Consider the following 18,898-nt stretch of genomic DNA (forward strand, 5'->3'; position numbering starts at 1 on the left):
ATGGCAAGAAAAAAGTAATTGGCTTCCAGAATCTTTATTTACTTATTTACATGTGCTGTTTTATTTTTTATTTTTTTTTTGGTTTTGAGGAGGTTAAAATTTTGAGGATAAGGTATCCAACACAACAACAACAACAACAACGTTGTATGAATTTGTTTTTTCTTTTCTGTTTTATTATTACTAGGCCTTATCCTCTTCCAGTGGATACTAAAAAATAGCGGGTTTTTTTCTTCTTTATTTTAATTTTAATTCGAAATGAGCTGTGAATTAGTAGTGCTCGTTGCAACGACTCGATAACCCTTTTAGATCTGCTTTACAAAGTCAAACACGTTTTTGTCTATATAAAAATATATTCGTTTTTCATTAATGATCAATAAACCTTCTTTCTTTTGATTTAGATCCGCCATAACTTAAAATTAAAGGCTATGTTTAGGGGTCAGAATATGATAAAATAGGAGAGAAAGATAAAAATAAGATAAGTTCTAATTTTATCTGATGTTTAAAGCACACCAAATAATAAATTAGATAACGATATAATATAATATGAATTATGTTGAAATAAAAAGTAATTGTTTCATTAAAATTACATAATTTTTGAAAAAAAATAACTTTTAATTTATTTTCAAAAAATTGTGAAAAATATAATTTAATTAAATTAGACCAAATTTATATTTTGTTTATGCGATTACTTTTCTTAAATTATAAATAAATCATATAATTTTTTTTATAATTATTATTATATATAAGACAAAAGAGCAATTAAAAAAACATAATATATATCATTATATATATGTTGTATAAATTAATGTAATACTATTTGTTATATATATCATATATAATATTGATACTATTATACTATATAGAGAGAAAGAGGATAAAAGAGCTTATCTTATTTTGTTGATCTTAACTTGACTCCATTCCATATAAGAAATACATTAGAGTAACTTAATAGAATAAACAACAAGATAATATTATCCCATCTTATTGGCACAAAAACAACATATTATAACATATATTATTGTATCGGCATATCCTATCATGTCATATTTTATATATTTTTAGGTCTTTTACTTTTTTATTGATGGTAATATTGGTACAAAATATTTATTCATTAAAAGTAGTAATTAATTTTTATTGAAAACCATAAATACATGTAAGATAAGTATTTATCTTTTTAATATGATTTATTTCATTAAAAAAACACAAATAGTTATCATTTATGTGTGTTGGTTAAGTCTCTTATTGTTACAGTACAAAGACACTGAAACATTAGTTAATTTGAGTAGAATTTATTAAATATTTAACATAAAAATGATAAAATATAATAAAACACTAAAATTACAATATTTGAACCAAATTCGCATAATTAAAATACAGACGGTCAAATCTACAAAATTACATATCAAAAGTGTAATTAAGTAGGTATATTTATACACTCAATTTAAAAGTTTTATTAGCTAAAGAATTTAAAAATATTTTGTCTGCATTTTCTTATTGAGCTGTAAATGAGTCCGGTCCCTTTTCAGTTCATATAAGCTGAGTCGGAAAAGATTCGTTTGGTTTTAAAATGAAGGTAATTAAGGGGGTGTATTGGATTAAGATTTCAAAGGATTTTAAAAGACTTTTTTATGATTAAAAAGTCTTGTGGTATTCAATCAAGACTTTTATAAAATATAAACAAATCTTGTGGTATTCAATTAAGACAATAAAGATTTTTTTTTTCAGGGCAACAAAATCTGTTGGTATTCAATTGAGATTTCTTACCACTTTTAAAATGTCTTTTAGTATTCAAAAGTAAATAGATTTTGATGGATTCTTTTGTGGAATGGATTTTGAGAGACTTTTTAGTTAGAAATACACATAAAATACTCCTCCAACAATCTCACTCAAACCCTTGAGACTTTTCATAATCTTCCAAAGACTTTTTCTTCTCCTGCCGAACAAGACACAAACCACTACCAGGTTCATTCTCTTATAACTTTTCAATCAATTTTATCTATTTTTTTAATGGCAATCGATAGTCAATATTGTTCTTACTATATGTATATTACGCAAATCAAAAGAAAAGGGTGCTGTATATGCTTCAAGATTTCGTATTCATATTGTTTTCAACGTCCAAGCAATGAATATGCATCAAAAGAATGGCAATTGATATGCATCAAGATTTCATATTGCTTTTTTTTTAGTACTGTATATGCAAATCAAAATAAAAAACTCTTTTTTTTTTGTTTCTTCAACTTGTTTTTTTACAACGTCCATTATTATTATTATTATTATTTTCTTGTGTTATTATTAAAATGTAAATTAGTTACGAATGATGGGTAGAGTAAAATAAAAATTATCTAAAATCACTAATTTTAAAAGATTTTTATGATATGATTGTAAATTACTTACGAATGATGGGTTATGTTAAGACATTGATAAGATAAGTAGTGTCTATGTTTAGTGTTTCACCTTTATGAGGTATTAAGAAAATCATATCTGTTTAAAAATTAATATTACATTCTGTCAAAACAAATTAATATTACACTAAGTATATTTTACATAAAATAGATAATTAACTTTATGAAATGTATTGTAATATTTTAGATAATTTTTAATTACAATTTAAGGTAGTAACGTAAAGTCAATCACTAGAGTTAATCAATATTACGTGTCTAAAAAATAATATTATTAATTGTAAATAACTTATCTATTTTTTTTATAAGTGGGAAAATAACAACAAAGAAACAGGACCAAGCAAAACTAGAGCCTAGTAAACAAGACAGCCATGGCATCTGCTAACAAAAGCTGAGACAACTCAGAAGGTGGAGACTGCCATACAAAAAAACTTAACAATTAGTGACAAAACAATTTACATGTAATTTTTAAAAAATGATCGGTAAATTTTTAGTGACATGAGTATAAGTGATAAAAATTACCAATAATAACAAAAAATTTGTCAGGAATGCTTTAATTTCTAGTAGAGAAATCCTTAATTGAATTTATCTAACATTATTTATGAGACAATTTAATCCTTAATTTTATTTTATTTTATTTTTGTTTAGATAACATGTATCCTTACTTTTGATGTTTGAATCGAATGAAATTATTATAAAAAATGTAATCATTATAAACAACAAAGTTATTCTTTAAAATAGTTAACGTAGTTGCATATCTAAACTTAAATTTGATATCATTGACTAAACTAAAACAACCTCACACAAATTAATAGGTGGTTGAATCCTTAATTTTAGTAATTACATATAACTATAAGCACAAGAATGTTATATTTTGATAAAGATTAATATTTTTTTTATATTATATAATTTCTAAATGGTTGATACAAAGTAAATGTTACTTTATATGTTTTAGTTAACTTCATTTATTACCGGTCATGATATTTAAATACCTAATTTTTTAAAACATCTCATAATACTTTTCAATTTATTTTATATATCTCTTCTTATCACATCATATCACCAACAATACCTATAATTTTTTTCCCCTCTCTCACACTAGCTAGGTGTAGAATAACATAATTTTGTGGGGGTAGTATTAATTCTTATTTGTCATAAAAAAAACACTACAAGTCTATCGCGTTGAGGAAATTCAGAAAAACTCATTTTACAGTTTTCCTAAATTTTATTAATTTATATATTTTTAAAGCAGGTGAAGCTCAATGTTGATGGGACCATTAGGTTTTGACGGTTTAGTTCGTGACTCATGAGGATCTTGGCTTGGAGGTTTTTCTGGTTAATGTGGATTGACTTCAAATGTTAGAGTATCGAGCTTCATAGAAATCCACAAAGGGCTTGGAGCTGACTTGGAACATGGGTTACCGAAATGTTGATTGTGAATCAGATTCTCTTGTTGCTTTGAATCTGATTACGAAGGACTTTAATTACTGGTTTACATCTTATGTCAGCGATCATAAACCTTAGGTCTTCGACAACTGATGCTCTCATTACTTGGGAAGCTTGTCCTCCTTTTGTTAGCTCCAAATCATAAACCCTAGGTGTCTCTTTCATAGTTCCTCTGTCTACTTTCTTACTAGTAAAAAAACAAATCATATATTAAGTATTTGAATTTAAATAATATATAAAAATTAAAAGATAATAAGAATCTAAAAAATAAAAGATAAATTTAATAATAAAACATGTGATTAACTTTATTATTTAATTTATTATTGTTACTATATTAAAATATTTAATTATTACAATAATTGATTATATTCTAACTATAAGTTATAAGATTGTGAGAATAAATTGTAAATCTATTTTTTTGTTATTGATTACCTTTAGATGAGATTCTTTCCTATCAATTGTATTTTTTTTTTCATGTACAAGATTTAAACTCTTGAAACTTAAATTGAGGGAATTAAATTTAATATCAATCATATAACGAGATTTATTGATAATCATCTTGTATTACACACCTGGAATTTTGATTTTGAGACGTGTAAAGGGGTGATAATTACATTCTCAAACCAACATTTTACTCGGACTAAGCAATTGCCATGCATAAACAACATAGACCAACTTCTTTAGTTTATTTATTTTTTGAATTAATTATTATTTTAGTCCCTAAAGTTGAGTGTTTTTTTAGTCTCTAAAATTTTAAAAAAACTAGTTCTTGAATTTTGATAAATTACTTTTTTTTTTAATTCCTAACTTAATAAATCAACATGCAGTTTTAATACTTTGTAACGTTTTTTTTAGCTTTTTGTGTAATAGTTTTAAAGTATAAAATCAAGTAGCTAAAAAATAAAAATTAATTTATGACAATTAAAAATCGTCACGAAGTATTAATTTATTATGTCAGAAACTAAAAAGAACAATTTATTAAAATTTATTTTAAATTTTAAGGACTAAAAAAAATACACCTCAAATTCATAGATAAACAATAACTAAGACATGTTTAAAATTAATTTTGATACTAAAAACTAATTTTTATACTTATTTTAAAAGTTGTTGAAACCAATTTGACAAAAAAGTGGATTGATTTTTCAAATTAAATCATAATACTTGTTCATTTTAAATTTGCTTTTTAACACTTTCATAAAATACTAAAATCCCACATAAAATATCAATTTATTATATTAGAGACTAAAAAATAATTTTTCAAAATTTAGGGATTAAAAAATATTTTTAAATTTCAGGAACTAAATAAAGTAAATTTCCTAAATTCAGGAACTAAAAAAATATTTTAATTTTAATTTTTTTTCTTCAAAAAAAAAAGTCTTTGTTTTTTTTAGGGCGATTCCGCTCTATTTTATTGTCACATTCCGTATCATCAATAGTTTATTTATCATGGTTCTGTGGATTCTATGGATTTATAAAAAGAACAATACAATTTATATAACCATTTTATATGGTTGTGTGACTAAATGAAGGTTCTAATGGGTTTGATCAGCCATCCAAATCAGAAATAGAATTACAACATAATAGACTGGTTCAAATTGATTAAAAAAATAAGAATTCGATATTCAGATAAATTGTTATATTTTTTTTTCACTTTAATAACCAAAGTTTCAATCTATATAATGCGATAAATAATTTAATAAATTTTACCATATAATCGTAAAATTTTATTTTTTACAGGAAAATCGTAAAACGTTAAGCAGCATGTTTCGTGTCTTTTCTTTTTTGCTAGTTATATTAAGATCTACAGGAAAAGTGAAGTATAAGTCGTAGCTAGCTTCACGAAAAAAAAAAAAAGTCCATTGAAAATAGTAATTTTTCATTCTTTTGAGGATAAATGAATCTTAAGAGTTATGAATTTTAAGGAAAAAAAAATATGGTACTGTATTAAAGTTATTATTTTGACGGAAAAAATCACATATACTCATAAAATTAAGTGAATGAGGTGCAATTCTTGCTTCTCATTTTATTTTCAGTTTTATTGTAATTTTAATTTTATTATAAAATAATACATTTTTTTGTTTAAATATTTGTGCAGTTATTTACAAACTTAGACAATCTGAATCCTTATTTTGATAGCTCCGATTTGATGTTGTTTGGGGAAATAATGAGATAAGTACGTATGGTGCCTGGAGTAGGTGATCTTGTATAGGAAGAGAATAATGAGATAACTCTCAGCAAAAAAAGAAAAAAAAAAGTAATTAGATAAGGGTCATAATAAATTATTAGTTATATACTCCCAAATAAAATTATTAGTTGCTTTCGGAAGAAGAATTGTCTAGATGTATATCATTTTGTTGTGTATTTCATTAAATTATATTTATACATCTTTTTGTTTGTTTGAGATATGCATATGTATTTTATATATGAGAGAAAATCTTGTTTGTGTTTGATAAAAATCTTATATGGGTAAAAATTTGTCTTTTGAGTAATTAACATTGATATATATTTAAAATACAAAATTATTGATTAAACTAAAATAATCATATACTAGTTTATTCACGCTTAATGGTATATATTTATATAACTTATTGTTATTATTTGTTATTTTAATATTTTTAATATTGTAATTGCAATAATGCTCTAATAAAAAAACACCTTAGAATTTTTATCAATAACACAATAATATAGTCATATACTATGTTCAAAAGTGGCTGCTTTGGTGCAATAACACGAAAGAAACATTATGAAAGGTATAGCATGAAAGAAACATATTAGGTCCATTTACTAACTAAAAGGGTTATGATATATATTTTTATTTTTATAATTTATTTGCTTTCCACTTTTAAATAAATACTAAAATTGAAAAAATGTGTTTGAATTTTTTTTAAAAAAAACTCATATAATTATTATATTTCTTTTAAAGAATAATTATTATAATTTTTAAACAAACATTTTAATTAACTAAAATTATTTTCTTTGAAAAAAAAAGATAAACGATCAAATCTTTGAGATTGACATGTGTTAGTTCAAGTGAAAAAGAAACTAACTATTCTTAAGAAATTTTTTGAACATTTATTAAATAATGAATTTGCAATTAAGCCAAAAAATTAACCATAATGAATTTCCTTAGTTTAATTCAAATTAATTGAGCTCTAAGGATCTTTTTTATTGAGTTCAAAAAAGATTTTTTTGTAAATAAAATCTTAACATCTAACAACTGAATGGTTGCCCATTAAGAACACCACGAGGAATCTGGCTGCTAAATGCAGAGCATAATTTATACATGTGAGACAGTTTTTTTTTTTCTTCCACCATTACATATTAATATTGTTGGATATGTGCCTCGAAAGTGTTTTTTTCTTTTATCATTTATCCAGAGCATAATTTTTTTTTGGTGAAACACAAGTTTTCTTTAAGTTATAGGACAGTTTTCTTTTCATTATTACATATCGTTAGATGTGTGTACCTTGATGTTTTTTTTCCCTCTCATAGTTAGCTATAAGTTATAATATTTCAGCACGCGTGTGATCTTAATTCCTTAATTTTAATTGTTCATATTTAGTCTTTATTTTTCAATTATTTAAACTAAAAATTTCAAACCAAAAAAGAAAGGGTTTATTATGTTTTTAAATATTCTCTCCAAAATGAGTTTTTAAAAATTAAAAGAATCAAAATCATGAATAAGTTACAATACACAGACAAAATTTTAATTAATTAAACATATTTTTATTTTTTATATTATACAAAATTAGTATTAAAATTATATAATAATAATTGATAATAATAACAATGTTTTTAAAATGATATGTGGTCTAATTCAATCAATTGGTTGAATAAGATATGTGAATGTTATAAACCTCTAATGTTTAATTCTTATTGATAAAAAAATATATACACGATTGTTTCACCACTTAAATTATTTTTTCTGAATGACATTTGTAAGTATACTATTCATTGAGAATATTATTTCCATAAACATGTTTTAACATGTTTTTTTTTTTTTTTTAAAGAACACATCAACATGTTTGGTAACTACTCACCATTCCTTGGAATATTTTAAAACTTATTTCAATTTTTTAAAAAAAAAGAATGCAGTGAAAGTGTGAAGTTATTTTTTACAATAACTACTATTTTCATGGGAATACAATATTTCCACCTATTTACATGAGAATAGAAAGTGAAAAGGTCATGTGTAAGATACATCACTGGGAATAGAATGTCTGAAAGTATTTTTTTTTTAACATGAAAAAAAAACAAATTTGAATGATCTTCTATTTTTTTTCTTTTTCTTCTTTGTCATGAATTTTTTTATTTTTAAAATTACATTCAATATTTTTATAAATAAAGATAATATTTTCTCAAGTGTAAGTTCAACAATATGTTACTATTTTTTTTGTATAATATGTTAATAAAAAGGAAAAGACATAAATATTTTTATATAATATTCATTTATTAGATATGCTAGTATTTTTTATAAATCAAATTATATTACCACAATTATATATAAATTTATTATATGTAAATAAAATAATAAATATTTGAATTCATTTTTTATTTTATATATGATATACAAAGAAAATTAATTTAAAAGAATTTAAATAAAAATTAAATTATTATAAGTTTGGAAAGTAAAATAAAAAAAATTAAAAAAACACGATTGATATAGGGTGCAGAGCTTAGGATGATTTGCCCGAAGTTTTAAATTCAAATCTCATTGTCATAATTTTTGGGTGTATATTGGCGACAACAAGGATGAAATATATTACATTACCAATAATTGAATCCCCATTTTATTTTGTATATCTAAATCAAGGATAAAATGTGTTTTATATTTTTCATTTTTGTTTTGTTAAAATCAGTCTAAGTTCCTATATTAAAAAAAAGTAATAATAATTTTAGCCATCATATTTTCTATAATTGATGAATTTCCCATTCCTCATTTAGTATTCTAAGTTTCATAAAGAGAGACAAAGTTCACCAATTATTAAAAATGTGAGAATTAAAACCATCGTTTTTAAAATATGGGGGCAAAGACTAATTTTAACTGAAAATTAAGGGCCCTAAAACTAGTATTTTAGTCTATGCAATACATAAAATAAATGTTTAATTTTTATATAATTAAAATTTATAATAAATAAATACCTTTGGAGATATATATATATATATATATATATAAGTACATGGTTAAAGCTAACAGGATTGAATAATTCTAAGATCAAAACACATTATAAAGCTTCACAATAATTTGCAAATACAAACAATGTATATCATAAACGAATAACAAAAATAATCCCTAAAGGAAGATAATTTGAGTATTCTTGGTGGAAGAAAATTCCCTGGAAACAAATCTCATTCATTAGTACTAGAAAATGAAAATTTAAAATGAAAAGAAAAGGGAGAAAAAGAAAATGACGAAGAGAATCTATTCATTCTAAAATAAGGAAATTCTTGCTTGGGAAGCATGTCCGAAATTTTCCAATCTAATATTGTGTGACTAACTAAGTCACATTTAATTTTATATTGTTTTTTGTGATTTGTGGAATGCAGAAGTACAACGTTGGATGCCATGACGTGGGAATGAGGATAGGGTCTTCATATTCTGCTGAAGCTTATCCGCAATAACAAAACTTAAGTGGGCCCCACATTCACCATTTTATGGCTCCTCTCGCCATTCCATACCATACCATCATGGCATCATCATCATCTTTCTCTAATTCTTGCTGCTTCCAACCCTCCTTCCCTTTAATCATGTTGGATCCACTCCCACTAGAAAATACTAATTTAATATAAAAAATTATCCATAAATATTAATTGTTAGTTTGTTAAATTTTTTTAGAAGAAGGAATCTAATAAAATATAATTATCATCTTCATCTTTATTAGGGGAAAAGAGATATTTCATGTCTTTTTATTTTTATTTTTTAAAAATAAAAGTTGAATACAGTTAATTGAAAATGAGAATAAAAAAACTAATAATATAAAAATAGTAGAGAGTCAATAATGAATTAATGGTGTTAAGATTAATTTTATAAATTTGTTATTCTCTTTTATTTATTTATTAATTTTTCTTGATTGGTTTATAAGTTAAAACAACTTATGTATACAATTATAATGAAATGGAGAGAGTAACATCTTTTCTCCTTTGAAGTGTATTTAAGATTTTTTTTCTAAGAAAAGTGATCTTAATAAAATGTAATTAGAATGTAAAAAAATAGATTGTTATTTAATTATAAATTATTATATATAATAAATTATTTAACCTTTGTAGTAATTGCTTTAAAATTTATGCATAGAAAATGTACATGATAAATGTTCGCTTTAGATTATAAAAATTCATATTTTTAACATATACTACCTCCAAAAAAGCATATACCATTACATAAAATTAAACTCATTTTAATGTTATGTAAGTTTAAAAACATTTTTTTCACTTTGATGATTTTTACGTTTTTTTTTAAGGATCAGTCTCATAGAAATACTTACTTATCAGGAAGGAAGAAAAAAGTTTGAAAACATTTTATGTTTTATGTAATCATATATTATCATTTTATTAGAGTAATATTGAGGCAATGATGAAGAAAGTTAATTTTTTCTGTTAAGACGACTGTATATAGTTATGTTTATTACAAATTTTACCAGCCTAAAAAAACAACAAATTGTACCAATAAAAAACATTATCACAATGTCCTTGTTCACGTTGTAGTCTAGTTTTAAGAGGATCATATTAAATTACAAATGTCTTTTTCATTTTTTTATCTAATATTTTTTTGTGATGAAAGGAAGGAGTTAGAAGAATGTGATAGGAACGTGGGCAGAGGAAACAAACACACTTTCAAGTTTCAACTTATCGCATTACAATATTACACGTCATTTCTAACGCGTGTTGGTGGTAATGACCTTTTGTTGGTCGTTCACCTGCATCCCTGTTTCAATTTCAACCCTTCAACCTTTCAAGTTTGAATATATATTTGGTTAAATTAATTTTTCTTTTTCTTATTTTTAAAATTGATTTAATTTTATTCTTTTTATATATTTTTTTTAATTTTATTCTGAACCACTGAATTCAAAAACACAAGTCACTACTATTTATATCAACCGTTGTTGATAAATAAAAGTATGCTTTTTCAATACCTATACGGGAGAAAAAAAATATTGAAGAAAATTTTGAAAGAAATAGAGCAAAAAAATAAGATGAACGAAAAATTATATTTTAGAATAAATTATACTGGCACTTGAAATTTTCAGATTAGATTGCATACGACTCTCCTATTTTCTTAACCTTTATAGGAATACATGATATAATATTTTTCAAACAATTTAAGAAATATATATTTTTTAAACAACTAGTGGGATTAATTTAGGAATAAGAGAAAGAGGAATATTGTATGCAATATAGAAAAACCTTAAGGCTAATGTAATTTATTCTATTTTTTTATTTAGTTCTTTAGATGGTTATATTTTTTGAAATTTTACAATTTCAAAAGGATGACATGGAGATTATTCATTTTTTTTCTTTCAAAATACCAATAAAAAAATGTTTACTTGATTTTTTTCCAATCCTTTTCACTCTTGTAATTTTACAATGTCTGCTGCATGAATAAAGTTTTTGTTTTCTTATTGTTGTTAAACTCTATCATGGACCACTAATTTTATCTGCGCCATTTACGAATATTTAGGTCTAAATTGAAACAAAAAGTTCGAATCCAGGCCAATTGGGTTTATGTTTTGAAGCCCAAAATGAACCATTCATTTTAGGGTGTTACTTTGGGCACCCAGTTGCCTTCATCTTAAGTTAAAGCCCAAGCTCAGATTTTAACTTCTTTATCACTCGTACGTCGTAATTAATTGAGTTATTAGTTCCATATAAGATATTATTTATATTTACACCGTAATCAATCACAAATCTTACAGTAAAAAAAAATAGTAATAAAGATGATTAAAATTGTAATTAATAAATAAAATAAACATAAATTAGTAAATAATTTTTAAAAAATATTTACAAAAGAATATTTAATCTATAGTGTAAAAATTCTTAAATATTTATAATAAATATTTTCTAATTTAATGATTGTATGATAGATTTTTTTTTTTGCAATGTATTACTCACTATTGAAAGGTTTAAGTATTAATCCCGATAATACAAATCTTAGTTCACAGTTTTTAATATGAAGACTTTTTTTTCATATTTTCTGTTTCGTTTTAGCACAATAGCACATGGTTTGTGTTTAGTAGCTCCTTTATCATCTTAATTCTTAATTGTCTTAATTTCCACTGTATTGATTCTTAATATTTAACTTAATTGTATGGATATATTTATTTTTCTTAATTTGAGTACATAACATAATATAAATAAATAACAGTCAAATTATTTGATTTAAAGACATAAATTTATAAATTTTAAATATATATAATATATATTTTTTGGGGTGAATTTTTTAATATATAATATGATTTAACTTTTGGAATAAAAATAATGATTAATAAGCAATACCTGAAAAATAGACTTGTAAATTAGAGAAAAAAATATAAAGAAGAAAAATTACAAAAAGTTGAAGAAAAAAACTTTCTCAAAAGTTAGATTTAAAAGAAAATAAATAAAGTTAAAGATTAAGAGTAACTAAATATTAAGCATTTGTCATATTTTATCATCAGGTTGGGTTGACGTTAGGTTGGATGCAAAATTCCTAAACTCAACACCCAGCTTAATTACTTTTGTTTCATTCATTTAGGTTGAATCCAATCTAGTTTTAGTTCAAGTTGGTTGGATTGACCCATTTCATGATTGGCTATTGCTTCCTGCACTCAATTTTTACCTTGGTCAATCCGAAATATAAAATTACATTTTAGAATGTAGTCCTTTTTTTTACTTCCGGGAAGGTAAAAAAAACATCCGAAAAGAGTACAGAGAAAAACTTGGAAAAGGCAGGAGGCAACTATCTTCATGATTACTCCTAATTTTCCCTCTTGTATTATCACCAAGTTTAATTCCTTTCACTCATTGACTTCCTTGCTTTAAGCAACCACCACCTTTGACATAATTTAGTTCCTCATCATCCATTAAATCCACTCTTTCTATATTTAATTTATTCCCTTTTACATATCTTCAACACGTTGTACCTCTTATGGTTTATAAATAGGATGCTTGTAACAAACATGAATGTACTCATGGTTCTTAGTAGAAACATTCATCATCTTAATAAGGTCTGCATCTTGTTTTAGCAATTAACAAACGTTTGATACATAATATACTAAAAACATCAAGCATATCTTTTCCTTTAACAAAGTTACCTCCATGGTGTATTTGAATAGGTACCATTTATTTGCAAAGGAGTTACCAAGAGTTTTAAACAATGACTAATCACCATCAGTCCATAGTTATAGTATATTACTAAGTAAAAAAAATCTTAATTATATTGCACATGCAAGACACATACATTGGAGGACCATAAATCCATTTTTGGCAACCTACACAACTTAGTGGACCTACAACTTTAGGAAAAAGAGAAAAGGAGAAAAGAATCGGTTACCATGCAACAAACATAAAAAGACAAATTATACATTCAACATATGGATCACACAACAATCACATTGAAATTCAAGAAGACCACTCACGTTTTTTTAAAGGACAACACATCTACCATGTGTTTAGTTATGTGTCCACTACAGTTACGCATCAACCACCAATGTGATCTGTGTTCAGTTCAAAGCTTCTCTCTTTAACTTTTAAGTCTTATACAATTTTGACGTGAAAAATTGGAGCATGAGCGTTAAAAACACCGCTCCAAACACACGCTTAAAGTTTCATACATTCTCCAACCAGAAATGCTGCCAAGTCAATAGAATCTAAACCTACTTTGCATAGCATTTCCTGATTGTATCAACGAGAAATGCTAGTTAAACACATTACTATACTGAATATAAAAGGTAGCAAATACTTATTTGCTTGAGCAAACGGGCACAAACATTCTTATCTGCATTTTTTTTCCTTTTCATTCTCTAAAATATGAGTACATCTAACATGAGGGATAGGGGGGCATCAAGGCGATGAATATAATGATATAGTCAATAGGAACAGAAAGAATTTTCCAATGAAAATCCAATTTAAGCTATCCTAAAGACTTCTATGATTCAAAGGACACACCTGGGGAAGTAATGCCAGCGAATGATTTTAAAAGCAGGTTGAAATCAATTTCAAGAAACCACTGCTTCTATTATAAGTTAAGGGTATACGCCAATTTGCCATGCTATCCATGTCCAATTGTCCATTCTAAAAGTAGGACAAGTGGATAGAAAATGAATTGTTTTAGCACTTCCTAATAATATTCGCAGCATTCATGCCAATCTCCTTTTTAGTTTGTTCACACACAGGGACATCTCCAATGTACATGTCAAAGAAAGCCCCTGAAAGTTGAAATATGAGATCACCAAGTTCAGTTTCATACTCCAGGCAAAAGAAATACAAAAATTCGAATTGGTGCAATGCAAGCACATATGTTAGAATATGACTTACGGCACAAATCTTTGCAGTGGACACTTCCTATCTGATTGCCACTAACTGTACAGGTAAAATGCACACTCAGTTCAAACATCACACAGAGAAGACAGACCAAAATGACGAGTTTAATCCCTGTCTGCCCTAAGGCAAACGGTATAGACATGTTTCAAAAGTCAAACACATGTTGGCAAAATATAACTCACTTTTAGTGATCAGACGTCCATCAACTGTTCGTTTGAACTCAATTATCGTTCCCTGCAACATTAAAATACATATAATGTAACCCTGACATCATTAACAATTTAGTATAACAGAAAAGAAAAATGTTGAAAAATTATTACCAAAGGAATTGAGAAATTCTCTGTGAAGTATGAACCAAATGTCTTTAGGCAGCTAAAGTCCGTGGATGGATTTGTCTGACCAAAAATGGGATTCAAAAGATGTGTAAGAAGTTAGAACTAATCCAGTGTAGAAACAACACAAAAATCATTTTCCTAGAGGTAGTGTACCTTTACTAATCGAGCTCGAAGTGATTTTTCAAAAGCACTGCAACCAAAAATATCAAAAAACAATCAGTTGCCTGTTGCTTTGCAATTTTAATTTTATAATCAATTGTATTGCCTAATATCTTCATATTGAGGTAGCACCACTGCATTAGATGAGCACCAGACCAACTCTTTTATAAATTTCATCCAGTTGTTCCAAAAATTACTCAAATGAGTCAAATCTAAATTAACTAAATCTTGAAGCCTAGACACCAGCACATTTAAGATTAAATATTTTTTGAGAGAAAAAAATAAAGTATATCAGAGAGAAAAGAAATAAAGAACAAGCAGGAGAGGATAAGATATCTTCCAAAAAATGGGAAGGAATGTCAAATCTAATTGTTAAAAAAATAATTTAAAAATTGCACAACTCAGAAGATAAAATTATTACTTACTCCTTCACGCTGTTAATTTTCATGCCCCTGCAATTTACAACAAGTCTAACAGTCATATTAATATCCTCCCTGCAATGTAGAAAGCACAACAGTTCCATCAAAATTAAGAGAAATCTTTCCCTCAATAAAATTTTAGAGATTAGAAAAGAACACACGATGTTTGAGACCTGAGAAGATCCTTATAGAAGTCATGATGGTTATTCAATTCATCAGCAGAAATTGATGCATATTTCGGCCCCAATTTCTCACAGAGGGAATATGGATGAACATCTGTCAAAGACCAAGTGTAACTCAAAAACAGGTACTTTTGCTAATAATATTACACAAGAAGCATCAATAATAATTCTTGTCTGTTCAAAAGGAAGGAGAAAATAATTAAGTAATCAAGAAAACTTACAAACTCCAAAAGCATAGACCTTCAGTGACTTGATTTTAACAATTGTCATGGTTCTGGATCCTGTTCCAACCAGGACCTGAAGCGAATTTAATTGATCAGTTTATGTAAAACAAAAGGTAAATATGGAATCTCAACCAAAGCAAGTGGTAATACCATAATAGGCCAATAAATTCAATTCAAAAGGAATTAGAAAGTGGAAACTAATACAAGTTACCAGATCACACAACCGATGATGAGTCTTGGATAACTACATATGACACAAGGAATTGAGAAACAAGTTTACTATTCTCATATACCCAATTACCTATCCCATAAGTCACCACATATGGTTCATGTTGAGTTTGACTTACTGGAACTTGGTTGGTAATCAGTTATTTCCTGAATAACAAATCAATTTGTGATTCAGTAAATTTCAGTTTCTTCTTTCAATTCTCTTTCTCTCTGAAACCTCTGTCCTCTCCATTGTTCATCCTTTTCTTCTTTTTTTTTTCTTTCTGCGTCTTTTTATTTCCTCAGAAAATATATTCAAATGTTTCCTTCCTTTTCCCTCAGTCTCTTACTTCCATCGAATCAATTTCAATAGTTCTCAAAATTCTATTTCAAATATTGTCCTATTTCTGATTCATGACTTGCATTTGGGATTGTTTAGTATCATTTGGTGGTCTATGGAGCCCCAATGCCAAGTGATTGGTGACCACTGACCAATGATAACTCTGGCAGTAGATCTAACATTAACACAAATGAAACTCATTTCAAAAATAAAATTTTCAGTTCAATTTCCCTTATAATAATTCTAGCAAAATTCATTTTGATTGGGTCGTAAACCATTGAGATACAGGAATAAGAATAGCCCTAAAGAAAGTCCTACTAAAAGTTCTAGGGGTTATCAACTTCAATTAATACAAAAAAAATGAAAAAAATCGTCATTCAATTTCAGATTTCTTTCTTGTTAGCCAATTATGATTACAGAAATAGTTGCATTTTGGTACCAGTCACTCAAGTATTTGATTCACATCTTCTACTTCATATCATCCCCTCTTATAAGTATTTTCAGGAACAATCTTCCATAAAAACATTCACTACGAAAAATTGGCGCTCCTAACTATTCCATAGACATTGATCTCAGGCCCCTAAGCTATCCTACCAAATATTTGCGTTGGGTGCCTCCATTGTTCTCTATACCACCCACTAGAAACTATATCCTCTCTATATGTACATCTTGTTGCGTGGTAAACCACTCCAACACACTAGCTAGCCAAAGTTCAATGCACCAAAAAAAGGCTAGCTAAATTTCTAATCAACTATGATTATTTGATAGCCAGCTTTAACTACTAGACATTAATCATGCAAAGAATCTAGCAACAGAATCTTAACTAAAACTCCAAAACAGCTGCATGGAGCATAAAAATCATTCATACAAAGAGCAGAATGCCTAAAAGAACCAGAAAATAATTTTGCAAATAAAATATTAACCTCAGAGTTGAAGTCATAATTCTTCTCTCCAGTGAATATATTGTCTAGAACCAAAGGAAATTCAATACCAGTCTTAGGCTCCACTGCAGGTTTTGCCTGGTTCAACTCAAGACACGGTAGGAATGCACATCCTTGGCATTCAACCTCCTTAGGCACTTGGTCCATGGCTCCAAACATTTGCACATCAGGATTCTGCAACGGGCTAGATAGTACATTTGATGACCTATATGTAAAATTTTAAAAAAAAAATGTCACAAAATCAAGAAAGAAAATGACACATACAAACCAAACTAAGGTTGAATTGGTGAAAAGTGACGAAATCTAAGGGAATGTAAATGTAATGAAATGCAGATGTAATGAGGCCAATTTCCATTGTTTAAATTTCTCTAAGTTGAAAAAAGCACAATGGAATATGATATTCTCTTTTAAATTGCGTTCAATCCAACACACTCATTTTTCTCTCACCTAATTTGGGAATGTAGGAATGGAACCACTATCATTCTATCCATTATATAAGCCTAAAATATTCAAACAATGATTTAATGATTCTGAGTTTAATTTCCATGCAAGTGTCATCATCGACCTATCAGAGATAGTGACAACCAGCCCGAGGAGTCAGATACGACTTTTAAGGTAGTTATCATAGAAATCAGCAAATTTACCATTCATAATAAGGTGTAATTGGATTAGAGTAACAAAAAGACATTACACTATTAGGCATTAGTACATTCTAATTAAATTCTAACTGTATTTGATTTCATTCTATTCAATTCTAATTTTATTCAATTCCGTTCTATTCAACTCGCCAATCTCATCATTTCACATCCAAACATATCACAAAAACTCAATCAAATCAACATCTCAAGTTTTCTTTTCAGAGTGTGGCACATACAAGTTTTGAAACGGTGGAACCAACGCAGCCGCCAGCGACAGAACAGGGAACGAGCGAAGCCTCTTCGCTTCTCTCCAAATCATCCTCATCGCCAAACTAGAAATCTTCCCCAACCTCACACTCGCAAACGACGATTTCCTCTTCAATCCGAACGGAAACCCGAACACGCGCACATTCGTCGACACAGCCTTAACCTGCACGCTACCGAACCGAAGCGGCGGAGAAGAACCGCGCAGCGAACGCGCCAAATTGGAACTCGACGCGCGCGAGAGCCAGAACAGCAACGCGCCGGCGAACCGCGACACGTGTCCGAACGCCTCCTCGAGCGCGAAGCTTCTGGAATTGTTCGCCATCGATTGCAGGAAATGCGAGCTCGGAGAACTGCGGAACACGAATGGCTCCAGATAGGTGAATAGTTCCGGATCGGAATACAGCGAAGGAAGCCAAACGAAATCGTTGTTCATTGCGACGCACGCACGCGATCGAACGAAGCGCGTTTTCGTTTTCGTTTTCTCGCTGAAACTGAAAGGAGAACGAGAAAACGGAAAGGGGAATGATAATAATAAGGTTCTGTTTGGATCGGAGAACTGAACACGAAGCGATTAAGCTTTTCGGGTTTTCGCGAATCGCGACGTGAATATTGGCGATGTTATTGTTGTTGAGAAGAGAAAGGGAAAGGAAAAGGGAATTAAAGAAGAGAGGGGAATATGCTTTGGACAGGGAAAGGGTCAAAGAGGATTCAATTCAAAAATAATCTTTTGAGGGTAAAAGTGAAAATGGAAAAATTGTGGAGGCACTTTTTGATCACGTCGTGTGCGTTTGACGACTCAGAAGTCTCGATGGCCCACCGTTTTGGA

The 18,898-nt window shown here is 27.6% G+C and overlaps 1 protein-coding gene across 1 annotated transcript; it reads right to left on the reverse strand.

The window, feature by feature from the left end:
* Window positions 1-13,464: 13,464 nt before the first annotated feature.
* LOC114392042 (fatty-acid-binding protein 2-like) lies at window positions 13,465-18,769 on the reverse strand. Its single transcript, XM_028353079.1, has 10 exons — window positions 18,042-18,769; window positions 17,150-17,372; window positions 15,677-15,752; window positions 15,447-15,549; window positions 15,280-15,348; window positions 14,849-14,885; window positions 14,681-14,755; window positions 14,543-14,594; window positions 14,355-14,399; window positions 13,465-14,245 (listed from the first exon to the last, which is right to left on the reverse strand). Exons 1-10 carry the CDS (start codon window positions 18,503-18,505, stop codon window positions 14,148-14,150), a joined length of 1,242 nt encoding a protein of 413 aa, XP_028208880.1. The 5' UTR covers window positions 18,506-18,769; the 3' UTR covers window positions 13,465-14,147.
* Window positions 18,770-18,898: the final 129 nt, after the last annotated feature.

This window comes from Glycine soja, chromosome 17, assembly GCF_004193775.1.
Source record: "Glycine soja cultivar W05 chromosome 17, ASM419377v2, whole genome shotgun sequence".
NCBI lineage: Eukaryota > Viridiplantae > Streptophyta > Magnoliopsida > Fabales > Fabaceae > Glycine > Glycine soja.

What these genes read in the sequence shown, in the direction of transcription:
- LOC114392042 (XM_028353079.1), bottom strand. Translation starts at nt 18,505, where the DNA reads ATGAACAACGATTTCGTTTGGCTTCCTTCGCTGTATTCCGATCCGGAA. An exon ending in AGAATTTCTCAATTCCTTTG is followed by an intron (nt 14,595 to 14,680) that starts GTAATAATTTTT and finishes TTAATGTTGCAG; the next exon opens with GGAACGATAATTGAGTTCAA. An exon ending in TGGACGTCTGATCACTAAAA is followed by an intron (nt 14,400 to 14,542) that starts GTGAGTTATATT and finishes TTACCTGTACAG; the next exon opens with TTAGTGGCAATCAGATAGGA.